Raw genomic sequence first — 11,764 nt, forward strand, 5'->3', positions numbered from 1 at the left:
ATGCACCACAAACGGTAAAATATATATATATATATATATATATATATATATTGCTAACATTACACTATCTACTACTACATTTCATCTTTATGTTTTATTTACGCTAAAAAGCAACTGTATTTTAATATTTATAACTATATAATAAACATAAATCATTGCTTTATTTTTTTATTTTTCTAAAGGCTGAAATAAGACTTTGTGACTCAGGAGAACAAAATTTATCTTTTCTGACAAATGAAACTACAAGTTGTTCAAAGGTGACATCAACAGCTGCCGATGCTTCATCTACCGCCTTAAGCTTTTGAGGTTTCCATGGCAACACAGAGCCTGATCCCTGGAAAAATATGTTGATTCTTCAAAATGAGAGGCGTTCGTAAACATGGAAGAAATGCAGAATATTTAACGTTTTTTACGCCTCGATGCAGCATTTCCAAAAACCCAAAGCGGACTCACATGTGAGGGTTCTGGAACTGCGGCCCGGCCGTGTTCAGGGAGAACCTGGTCATGGGTTTGATGGAAGGGTTGGCGAAGTTCAGCTTCAGGGCTTTGCGTTTACCTGAGCAGGTGGAGAAAGCTTCATGAAGGCCAAGCGAGCGAGAGGAAAACTCGCCAAAGATCAGAAAGTTACGAGAAGACAAACCAGGGAAATGAAATTTAAAAGAATGTTTAGGAAATGAAGAGAAGCAAAAACAGAATCATGCCGTCCACCGGAGAGGAAGGAGTACGAAGAGCCAAAAAGAATTTATGCAACTTTGAAGCTCCTCCCTCTCTGCTGGTGAGGCTCCTCCCTACAAGGGGAGGAGTCATGAACGTGCAGACTTTTTACCTAAAAGTTATTTTTATCTTCATTTTCTGATTGAAGCTAAAAAGCTTTATTTTTACCAGAGATTAGATGTAGAAATGACTTCACTAATCCAGATGAAATGAAAGAGTCAAGGGGGAGGAGCATGCTGCTGACACCGCCCACAACACAACAACCAGAACGAAGGCGGCGGCTCTGCGGGATGGAAACATGCTTCTTTCAGGCCAACTGCTTTGATTTCATGTGAACGAGGACGTGTCAGAGTCCGGTTTCTCCTTCAGACGCCACAAAACCCACAAACCAGCGGAGCAGAAACGGCGCTGGTTCGTCACAGCGGCCAGCACGTACTCAGGATGCACTATCATTTAAAAACAAACATCCTTATCTAGTCGTTTCTGGAGCGTTCCTGTTTCTGCAGAAAGCTCGTTCATAACGTCTCCTCTATAGAACCTCACGGTTCTGTCGGGTCAGTGAAGGTTCTGACCTGCAGGTTTAGGATTTTCTGAATCTAAAAGCCTCAAACAGATGCTTATCAGTGACAACAACACCTGCAACACAATAAAACACTGATGTTCAGCAGGAGTTAGCTTTGAAAAAAGATTATTTTTGTATTTTCTGGCAATAAAAAAAACTTTTTTGCTTCCTTTTGATAGAATTCTTATAATAAAATGAAAAGTTTGGTTTAAAGTCCGACTCTGATCATCTTTTGATTGGTTCCAAATGATTCCCAGGTTTTTTTTAAAATTATGATTATAGCGTTTTTAGCCAAATATATTTTAAAAAATGTTGTTTTCGTGGACAAAGTTTCTGCAGAGCAACACTCTGTCCTGCTAGCTTACAGCTAACACCCCCAAGCTAACATTAGCACTGCAGCAAAAATGGGGAACATTATTGAAGTTCTGATCCAGATTCCAGCTCAGACGAGGAAAACAAAGACGTTCATGGATTTATTTGTCCGTGGGTGGATGCACCAGAAAGGGGCGGGGCTACAAGCATTTTCTACATCACAAAGACGATCTTTTTCCTGATTCACCACAATCTGAATAAATACTCAGAAAAGCAAATTTAAGCTGAATTTTCTTTACGTGTCTCCTCTGTTATGAGATAAATGTTACAAGAACATGTGGAAAACACAGTTTTCATATGAGTGGGACTTTAAATCTGATGTGAAAAGTTGTTCAAAATGTAAAAAATGCAATGCTTGTGATTAAAAAGTTGAAAACATCCCGGTTCATCCGCAGAATTCTGCTGGATTCAGGACATGAGCTAAAAGTCTTTGATGCTTCACAGCTTTCTTTGTCATTGTGATTTCAGTGTGACCGCTAAGAATTATGGGAAAATGTGGTTTCTTTCTGAAAGGATGGTTCCTTTGCTACAGGAGATATTAGAAGAAGGAGACGGTTTCATCCGGGTGAGGACGTGTCCTTCAGGAGGTTAAAAAGACACCAAACCTGCACACCAAACCTCCTCGGAAACCCAAAAACAGGATGCGGTGCGTTAAAAACATCCACCAGAACCACACAAAGGTTTGGACTGGGTTAGTCGGGGAAAGACGCCCAGAAAAACAAAGAGGTTTGGCTTACTTGGGTGGGCTCCAGGCAGGTTTATCTGAAACCCTAGAGGTAAAAACACAGCACGTTCTCCCGTTACTCCTGACACGAACCTCCTCGGCCTCAAAACCCTCAAACGGTGAATCACAGAAATTGGCCTTTTGCAGCTTTGACACCAAAAACAACAAGCACGGCGAGAAGGGAGCACACAAGGAGGTGAAATGACCTTGGAAATCAAAGATGGGATGATGAGAAGGAGCAACACTCTGACTTCTCACCGTGAATCAGCATCACAGCGCAGTTAGGAATCAAGAGTTAGCAGCATTGAGGTCAGAGGATGAGATCAAGTCAAATGTGTGACAAAAAGGAGATTAGAAGAAGGTCAGCACAGACTGGAGGACATTTTGGTTTTTAGCCAGAAATCATCATCAGAGAACATCTCCCACAGATCTTTGGAAGCAAATGAGTGAGTACCTGTTTCACTTTGACATCTCCAGCAGGTGTTGGACTCTGAAAAGTTCAGACGGGACATGTTTGAACACAAACACCTTCTGACAGGACGGCTGCTTCACATTCTGATCAAAAACACCTGAACGACAGTGAGCTACAACAGAAGAGGAGTCAGACGCAGCCCCGATGCGGATGCTGCAGTAATTATCCGGCCCTTTCTGGGAGGACGATCCAGGGATTAGTCTGCGCCTCCGCCGCTAGCTTGCTAACCTCCATAGCCGCGGCGCGCGCGCCCCTCTGGGCTCCGCGCGCGCGGGGTTTAGCCGCTTACCCTGCACGCCGCTCATCGTCGTGATGTGCTGCGGCTGCTGCTGGAGGTGCAGGTGCGGGGCGGACCCCGCGTTGTTGCTGCTGGGTGTTGTTTGGTTGTTAGGACGGGGAGTCGCCATTGTTGTGAACTTGAATCCCGCCAGCAGCTTCGCCTCCTTCCGCCCCTGCGACAAAGATCCGGCCGGACTGACGGGCTCTCGGGCCGCCTTCACTGCGTCAAATGGTCAGACAGCTGCCGCAGGCCGCCGTGTCATAACAAAGACACCCCACCAAGCTAGGCTAACCAAACGGACGAGCCGCAATCAGCTGACGCGCGTCAACACCCACAACTAGCAGCTGGTTACCAGGAAGTTAGCAGCAGTTAGCCAAAACGGGATACTGGCTGCCGTGCCCTTCAAAATAAAAGACCACATCTGGCTTCCAGTTCTCTCAGCTCTGACAGAACTCTATTTTATAGTTAGGTTCTCTTCTTATCTTCTCTTTAATGTTCTTTAACATGCTTATGTTTTAAAATAAATTATGTTTTCAGAGTTAAGAATTTCCTGAGCACACCCCATTCTCAACAGTCATTTGTGGTCCACAGGTTTTATTTCCATATAGTTCAAGACTGAGCACTTTATATCACAAGATTAGTTTTTACACTAATATGATTTCTTTCATTTTTATTTGTTTCCATTCACGGAGGGACACATTTTCAAACTACAGATAAAAGAGAAGAGCTTTGATTAAAGAGTAACTTCAAAACAAAACTTTACTTGATCCATTTTAGACCAGATATTTACTTAAAGACAGCAAACCAATAAAAGTATTTTTATTCTTTATTGTTACTTCACACAATAACCAAGTATTTGTCTTCTTTTTACAAATGATTTAAGAATAAGTTTATGAAAAATTAGACACATGTACTTTTTAAAGTTTTGATCATGTTTTACCCACGTTTCATTCCAATAAAACATATATAGTAAACATAAATCATAAACCTAATTATAATGTTACCATTTTTAAAATATATTAATATTTAATTTTATTTCTCTACATTTTATTTCATTGTTTTATGTTAGGTTGGTTATTTTGTCATGCAATGTTAAATTGCTTTATCCTATTATTTGTTTGAGGAAATTGTACTAATATGTTTGTATATACTGTAAAATAATTTACTGTAAAACAAATTTCTTACTTATTTACACTGTGTACACTGAACTAGAGATCTGTACTGAAATGTGTTTATAATCTAAAAAAAATAATTTGTTTGAAAGGATAAAACCGGAAGTCAAATTTTTGCCTTTCCGCTGCAGTCCTATAGAAGGTACGCTTGTTCCACACACCGAGACATTCACGGACATAACAAGAAATACGCTTAAGTTTTAAATTATTAAATGTTTATTGTTTTTCTCGGGACCAAATGACATAAATAGTTTATCGATTTATTTTAGATGTTATTTAATTTGATTTTACATATTTTGGTGCTAAATATATAAAAACTGTGATTTTTAGGGTTTATATAATTGTGGACGTTTTTGAGGTGACCAGCGAGCGAACATCGAATAAAGGACAGCTGCGTTTCGCCTGTTTTCGACCCCTGCATGTCCCGCCGGGGCGGGCGGGAAGTTCAAGTCAGTTCCGAAGCGCAATGGGAGAAGTTTGTCAGAGGCAGCAGCCGTGGCTGTCCGGGGTTTGGAAAACCTGTAACGGCTTGATGTGTTTGTTTTTCACTCTGGCGTCGTACGTGCAGGTAGTACCCGCCCCGCTCGGAGATGTTTGATTTGTTTACTTTAAAAATGTGATCAATCGCTGTTTCCCGCTGCAGATCAATGACCCGGACGCAGGTTTATGGATGGTAAGTTTTCAGGACATTTTTGTTTGTGTGTTTGTGTTGTTTGATAAAGTTGTTGTTCCAGGCGGGGTACGGGATTCCCGCGGCGCTCTGCGCGTTCATCGTCTGGAGAGCGGAGGTGACAGGTGAGCTCACGTTTGGGTTTTGCGGTCCCTGAACGGGAATGAGAACCGTAAAAGTTTCTCAGTTCCACCGCAGCCGTTATTCCTCACCCGCAGCGCCCCCGTGTGGCTCACAGCAGCAATGACACAGCTGTGTTTATCTGCAGAGACTTTGTCCTGGAGGCGCGTGGCGGATCTGCACGTGATGATCTCCTGCGCTGTCATATCCATGTTGGGGTGGAGACTGCTCACACAGAAGGTCTCAGAGATCTTCCAGGAGGAGGAGGGCAGGTGTGGAAAATTCGATTTTGACAATATATCGCAATACTTATTTGGCGATACTTGTATTGATTTAAAATGCCATTATGGCGATATTTAATTAATTATGTGCTTTCCTCAGTGTCTTACTTTTGTTTTTGTGTCAGTAAATCTTTTCATTCATAGTTCAGTCCATGATTTAACTCGTCACTTTTGATGAATTAAAAATCTTTGGAATTGTTTCTGTTTTTGTCTTTTCATCACTTCTAGTCCATCATTTTTGCATTTTTAAACATAGTTTTCCAACTTTTTCCCTTCTATTTTTGCTTTAATCAAACTCCTTTTGAAACAGCTCCATAAATCCTCTCTGGTTCTTCAGAAACAGGAAACTGATGTTGTGTTTCAAACGCAGAGAATGCTCCGGCCTCATGCTGACCAGCGTTTGGCTTCTTCTGTGTCGACACTCAGGAAGGTAACACTCCCTTCACCTTTGACCTCTGACTGACCTGTGCTGCAGGCTCCGCCCATCTTTGACGTTTTTGCTCTTTTCTCGTCTGCGTCAGAGCTCCTGTGGGGGCGCTGCGGGTCTCCACCGCCGTCGCCGTCACAGTTTTCCCCTTCGTGGCGTGGCTGTACTACCACATCAACAACGACCTGAGATCGGACTGGCCTTCACACTGTAAAACGGCTCTTTAGATGAAGAAACATTCCACTTTTCTCTGTTCTTAGATTCTCTAGTCATTCATCTGATTTTTTTAAAAAGTGAATTAAATGTTCAAACAAAATATTTGTTATTTTAGAACAAATTTAAAATGTATTTCTGAAGCTTCGATCCAGAGAAATGCAGAATCTAGAGAAGGTCATGAGGGCATCTCTGCAGCGTTGGGACTCGGGAGAACTGCAGCTGTCATCCTCGTCATGGCGTGGAGGACGCTGAATGATCAAAACACCATAAAAACAACCCACAACAGCATCCAACAATCTGCAGGCCTCACCTGCCTCAGGTAGGGTCAGAGGTCAGAAAGAGGCGGAGCTCTGCTGCCGAGCAAAAGGAACGAGGCTCCAGTTTGACTGAAAACATCGTCATGATTTTTGGGGAGAAAAATCCTCTGCAGACTGAAGAGACAAATGTCTAATATTTTAAAAATTGAAAGTTTACGAGATTTCAGGGACAGAAACGGAAGCAGTCAGACATGGTGGTGGGAGTGTGATGGTCGGTTTTGTTTCTTTTCCTCTGGACTGAACAAAATCCAGAGAAGGAAAGTTTGATGGTTCATGCAGATGGCTTCCATAAACTATTAATCAGAAAACTAGTTTTAGAAAATTCGCAGTAACTCTGTTACCCATCATGCACTGCACAACGTTTGGAGTAGATGATGATTTTGGACAATAAGATACAAATATCAAATGTCTGCAGTTTGATTGGTTGAGGGTATTTGTAACTGGCCTATCACGAGGCGGTGGAGGCGGGTCATAACTAGAGCTGGGTTGATAAAATTGATTTGAGTCTATCTAAGCTTAATAGATCAATAATCGATCCATAAACGTAGAGATTAATGCAGAATGCTAAAGTCCGCTAGTTCGATGCTAACGTATAATGGGATTTCCCATAGGGCGGCTAATGCTAACGCTTGGTCGACTTAAACATACATTCTGACAAAATGAACATCTTTATAAACTCACAGATATGAATTTTGAACCAATTTGAAATATTTTTTAGTTTAATTGTTATCAAAAATCCACTGAAAGACGATTTTGATATAAAACACAATTTATAAACCGGAAAACAGTTTGTTCATCTGTCAGTGTGACGTTTCTCAGGAAACAAAGGAATTCCACTGCACCAGCATGACTTTATGATGTACAAAATATAAATAAAGGCAGAAATAAGACCCGAGTGAAGAGCAGAAAGACCCGAGGGCCGGACTCGGGGACTCGGCGCCGCGGCTCACTTCCCCTTCCTGTGCTTCCTCATGTGAGCAGCGATGGAGTTGGAGATCTCCACGGCTCTTTTGTTCTGTCCGAAATACTCCACGAACTCTCCGTCCGGTCCGATCAGATACATGATGATGGTGTGATCCACCTGCAGAGGAGAGCGTGATTGGCCGGCGATCGTCTCCATGAAGAGCAGTGAAGCAGCGACTCACGATGTAGTCGTTGTCCTCGTCCTTCGGGCCCTGGCTGTAGTAGACTCTGTAGGCTCGGGAAACCTCCTCGACCTGAGCGGTCGTTCCCGTCAGGCCGATCAGCTTCGGGGAGAACTCTGGAGACATTCAAAACCTTTGATCAGCACGCACAAGACCCCACATCCTGATGTATCGTCACCATGGCAACATGGTTAGCACAGTGTGAGTACTGGAGAGATTACACTCCAGGAGTCCCACAAGGCTCTAGTTTGGGCCCTAAGGGTCTGTGTTCAAAAGTTTCTCTAATGTCTGTTTTCAGACCTTATAAAACCGTTTTAAGCCACTGGCCAGACCGCCTTCACAGGTGAATACGAGCTGTCTGCGAGTGGTAGACCTGTACGGGGCACACAGGTGAGGAAACATCAAGGTGGTAAACGCTTAGTGAAAAAGATGGCCAAAAAGAACAGAAAAACGGTTAAAAAACACAAGAAAAATGTTCATAGAGACCAGGAAAAATGGTCATAAAGACCAAAAAAATTGTCAAAAAGACCAGAAAAAGAAAAAAAAAACACCAGAAAAAATGGTGAAAAAGACCAGAAAAAATATAGTTATAGAGACCCAAAAATTGTCAAAAAGAACAGAAAAAAGGTAAAAAAAAAAAAAAACACCAGAAAAAATTTTCATAGATACCAGGAAAAATGGTCAAAAAGACAAAAAAAAAAAGGTAAAAAAGACCAAAAAATATGGTTATAGAGACCAAAAAATTGTCAAAAAGACCAGAAAAAGGTAAAAAATAAAAAAACACCAGAAAAAAATGGTCAAAAACACCAGAAAAAAATGGTCCAAAAGACCGGGGAAAATAATGGTCAAAAAGACAAAAAAAAGGGTCAAATATACAGACATAAAGCTGATTCCCTCCCGCACTGACTCGTGTGTTACATCCTCCTGTTATTCTGAGGAGACACTAATAAAATCTATACAAATCCTGGATTAAAAAAAAATATCAATGTTTTTGAAAAATAAAATGTGTCAGGCTCTAAAGTGGGACTATTTTAGCTGCCTAAAAAATAAAAATCATCTTAGCATTGGTGAGCCCAGCCGTTCTGTGAAAAAAAAAAACTGTTAAAAAACACAGTTAAAAATGTTACATTTCCTTTAAATTTAAGTTCAAGTATCAGACGGTAAAGAGTCAGACGAATGCTCGTTAAAGGAGTGATGACATCATCGTGGCAGAGTCCTGTAAGTGTGCCGCCGTTAAAGATGAAACAGGAAAAGGTCGATACTTTGGGACATCACTGATCAGATGAGGACCGTAACATTTCTTTACTGCTTTGGAATTCATCGTCACTCACAGAAACCTTCAGATCTTCTCGTGAATCACCTTCACATTAATCAGATTTTGTGTTTTTTTACTGACATACAAGTGCAGTATTTGTGAGCTGAACAGTTGTGGAGTAAAGGTGGAGTTTCCAGCATCTCTGAGTCAGAACTCGTACCTTTGACATAAGCAGCCATGGCCTCTGGGGTGTCCCGCTCCGGGTCGATGGTGATGAGGACGGGGGTCAGGTCTGGAAGAGACTTGATTTTGTCTGTGGGAGGACAAACAGGATGTTTGTAAAACAGGACTTTCACTCTTCGTGAGCGTTCAGAGCTGCGTAAAAATCACCGATCTCATCCACCACTTCGATCATCTTCTCGATCTCGTCGGGGCAGATGTCGGGGCAGTGCGTGAAGCCGAAGTACAGGAGGACCCACTGGCCCAGGAAGTCCTGGCTGCTGGAGGGTTTGTTGTTGTGGTCCACCAGTGAGAAGGGCCCCCCCAGCGCCGGCCTCCCGATGGATTTGTTACGCTCCTTCTCCAGCACTGCAGCCACAAACGCGGGTTTCATAAACTTCGCCCCATCAGCAGGACGTGAGGTTTTAGCACAAACTCACGTTCCTCCTTCTCTTTCTTGAAGTATTTCATCACCCCCAGCAGAGCTCCTCCGATAGCGAACGTCACCGCTAGCGACCTCCAGGTGACGGGCTGGAAAGAGGTCACAGTCAGAGAGGAACTAAACTCGGGGAGACAGACATCAGGGACTTACTCCGGACTTTTTGGGCTGCTCTCCAGATGAAGGGGGTGGAGGCAGAGAGGAGAGGGCCCTCCACTGAGGGGCTGTCGGGTTCACCTGTTGGATGAAGGTAAAACTCCCTTTAAATTAACCCTCACAGATATTTCATCTGGGAATCCTTCACAAAAAGTTTTAGATTTAAAGAAACGGTTTTCTCGTGTTGATTCAGAATTTCTTTAGAACTTTCCATTAGGGCGGCCATGATTAATCGACTAATCAACGACTAATTGATAATTAAAATTGTCGATTAGTCGTTACTTTATATTATATAGAGTCAGAGTGTAGTAAAGTTGAATGTTATAATAGCATTCTGCTAGATTTTTGGACTATTTTGGCATTTTCTTTCAGTTTTTTTAGGCTATTTTGGAGTTTATCAAATATTTCAGCTACAGCTATTTTGGCTAATTTAGGATTTTTTTCAGTATTTTGGGGGGCCTAATTTATAAATCTAGCTAATATTTCAGCTATATGCTAGCTATTTCGGCTAATTTAAGCTTTTTTGTTTTTTTAGGCTATTTTGAAGTTTAGCTAATATTTCAGTTACATGCTAGCTGTTTTGGCTATATTAAGTTTTTTTTTTTGTTTTTTAAGCTTTTTTGTAATTTAACTAATATTTCAACTACATGCTAGCTGTTTTGGCAAACTTTTTATTTTTTTTTGGCTAATATCATTTAACTAAACTATCATTTTAGCTGGTTATCAGCCTCAGCGTTTTTAGCTATCAATTTCAGCATCTTCAGCAGCCAAATTTCGCTTACAGCATTCACACTAGGATTATCGGAGATAATGCAAGTGTGAATATATATAGCTTCTAGTTAGTTTAAAGTTAATGATTTCTAAGATGTTAGCTTTACATCCACTTTATGTATGACCTGATTAGTCGACTAATCGGAAAAAATAATTGGTGATTAGTCGACTATTAAAATAATCATTTGTGGCAGCACTTTTTTTCATTGACACCTAAAGATGCGATCCCTACAGTTTGGACGGTAGTTTGTCCACCCCGTTCCAGACAGTTGTGTCGGATCTCCTTCGCCCCATCCTCCACCTGAACCATGCAGTGTCGTAGACTAGCCTCTACCGCCCTCTGGGCTCTGGGGTTTTTACATCTAAAGTCCAAGCTTATCCCACCAGGATAAAGACGTCATCTGCCCACAACCACCACAATGCTATGGACATTTTGTAGCATAAATTAATCTTTATTCACATTCCTGAGATCTCTCATCATGTTCCACATTTATTATTGTTATTGATCCCATTTATAATGAACGTGTGAATTTCTGTTATTTATGGTCTTGTTTGGACTTTGAGTTTGTAATAAATCATTCTATTTTATTAATTCTAATAAAACACATTTAAAATACACATTAAAAAGCTACAAGAACATGTCTTCTTAATATTTAAATTATCTGTTAATGTTTTCTGGTTCAATAATATCATTTGAACACCTGTATAAATGTTGATGTACATGCTGAACACCTTTTTCTGTCCCTGTTGTCTTGTGTCTAGTTATCAATAAAGTTTGTTGAAAGTAAAAAATGAAGAGTAGCCGTCCATGTCGGTGGATCTGGATGCTAGCCTTCACTCACCGGGCAGCGGTGGACTCTCTGCGGGCACAGCGCCGGTCTCAGCCCCGTTCCTCCGCGGATAAACGTTTGCGTGAAGCTGCCGCCCAGCCTGTGCGGGTTTAGCCCCCGCAGATTGCGGTAAAACGCGCTCATCTTTGGTCAGACCTTGACAGAGATGCAGCTCCCGGAAGAAGCGCCGCTTCTGTGGGCTCGTGCCGCTCCGGTAACTGTTCCGGGATCAGTACCGAGTGAGCATCCGTCCCTCACGGAGGCGCTGCTGCACCGTCACTGTGAACCGGCAGGTCCGGGGTCAGTTATGACACGATTACAACACCAGGACGTGACGTCATGAAGTCACAAAGTCCCGTCTTCCTCTCTTATCTGATTTGCTCTCTGCTGCCACCTACAGTTGAATTATTTTAGTACAAAAATAAATAATTTACTCAACGTTCACTGTTTACGGAGGTGCTGCAAAATTCATGGAGGGCTTAAAAACCACCTGATGTTATAATTAATCTGATACTGGTTTTTGATTTGGTTTATTTCAAGAAATAAAAAAAAGACATTTCAAAACAAATAAAGAGCATGTAGCTGACATATTAGATAAACTCCAAAATAGCCTAAAAAATCT

At 41.7% G+C, this 11,764-nt stretch overlaps 3 protein-coding genes across 9 annotated transcripts in view; 1 reads left to right on the forward strand and 2 right to left on the reverse strand.

The window, feature by feature from the left end:
* The window catches only part of map2k4a (mitogen-activated protein kinase kinase 4a), a 9,516-nt gene extending 6,016 nt beyond the window's left edge, over window positions 1-3,500 (reverse strand). Inside the window, exons 1-4 of one of the 6 annotated variants that reach the window (XM_024272006.2) lie at window positions 3,134-3,500; window positions 2,827-2,862; window positions 2,386-2,418; window positions 454-556 (exon numbers count right to left, since the gene is read on the reverse strand). In XM_024272006.2, coding sequence (XP_024127774.1) covers window positions 454-556; window positions 2,386-2,418; window positions 2,827-2,862; window positions 3,134-3,251 — 290 coding nt within the window. In that variant the 5' untranslated portion in view covers window positions 3,252-3,500. Of the gene's footprint in view, window positions 1-453; window positions 557-2,385; window positions 2,419-2,630; window positions 2,799-2,826; window positions 2,863-3,133 lie in introns of those variants that run through there. The other 5 variants (XM_036213092.1, XM_024272008.2, XM_024272007.2 and 2 more) reach the window with 5 other exon arrangements.
* Window positions 3,501-4,354: 854 nt separating this feature from the next.
* Window positions 4,355-6,737, forward strand: tmem220 (transmembrane protein 220). Of its 2 annotated transcripts, XM_024272011.2 has the most exons (7): window positions 4,355-4,438; window positions 4,627-4,864; window positions 4,940-4,969; window positions 5,031-5,091; window positions 5,235-5,358; window positions 5,738-5,797; window positions 5,889-6,737. In XM_024272011.2, the coding sequence occupies exons 2-7, from the start codon at window positions 4,763-4,765 to the stop codon at window positions 6,019-6,021; spliced, it is 510 nt and encodes a 169-aa protein (XP_024127779.1). In that variant the 5' UTR covers window positions 4,355-4,438; window positions 4,627-4,762; the 3' UTR covers window positions 6,022-6,737. The 2 variants fall into 2 exon arrangements, with proteins under 2 accessions (XP_024127779.1, XP_024127778.1); XM_024272010.2 differs by lacking the exon at window positions 4,355-4,438 and having other exon boundaries at window positions 4,467-4,864.
* Window positions 6,738-7,078: 341 nt separating this feature from the next.
* On the reverse strand, window positions 7,079-11,473 carry LOC112146734 (protein SCO1 homolog, mitochondrial). The gene is made up of 7 exons (XM_024272712.2): window positions 11,155-11,473; window positions 9,539-9,622; window positions 9,387-9,477; window positions 9,118-9,315; window positions 8,948-9,040; window positions 7,473-7,588; window positions 7,079-7,408 (listed from the first exon to the last, which is right to left on the reverse strand). Exons 1-7 carry the CDS (start codon window positions 11,284-11,286, stop codon window positions 7,274-7,276), a joined length of 849 nt encoding a protein of 282 aa, XP_024128480.1. The 5' UTR covers window positions 11,287-11,473; the 3' UTR covers window positions 7,079-7,273.
* Window positions 11,474-11,764: the final 291 nt, after the last annotated feature.

Source organism: Oryzias melastigma, linkage group LG8 (assembly GCF_002922805.2).
Source record: "Oryzias melastigma strain HK-1 linkage group LG8, ASM292280v2, whole genome shotgun sequence".
Taxonomy (NCBI): domain Eukaryota; kingdom Metazoa; phylum Chordata; class Actinopteri; order Beloniformes; family Adrianichthyidae; genus Oryzias; species Oryzias melastigma.

What these genes read in the sequence shown, in the direction of transcription:
- LOC112146734 (XM_024272712.2), bottom strand. Translation starts at nt 11,286, where the DNA reads ATGAGCGCGTTTTACCGCAATCTGCGGGGGCTAAACCCGCACAGGCTG. An exon ending in AGAGAGTCCACCGCTGCCCG is followed by an intron (nt 9,623 to 11,154) that starts GTGAGTGAAGGC and finishes TTCATCCAACAG; the next exon opens with GTGAACCCGACAGCCCCTCA. An exon ending in ACGAGGACAACGACTACATC is followed by an intron (nt 7,409 to 7,472) that starts GTGAGTCGCTGC and finishes TCTCCTCTGCAG; the next exon opens with GTGGATCACACCATCATCAT.
- tmem220 (XM_024272011.2), top strand. Translation starts at nt 4,763, where the DNA reads ATGGGAGAAGTTTGTCAGAGGCAGCAGCCGTGGCTGTCCGGGGTTTGG. An exon ending in CTCTGGCGTCGTACGTGCAG is followed by an intron (nt 4,865 to 4,939) that starts GTAGTACCCGCC and finishes TTCCCGCTGCAG; the next exon opens with ATCAATGACCCGGACGCAGG. An exon ending in TTCCAGGAGGAGGAGGGCAG is followed by an intron (nt 5,359 to 5,737) that starts GTGTGGAAAATT and finishes TTTCAAACGCAG; the next exon opens with AGAATGCTCCGGCCTCATGC.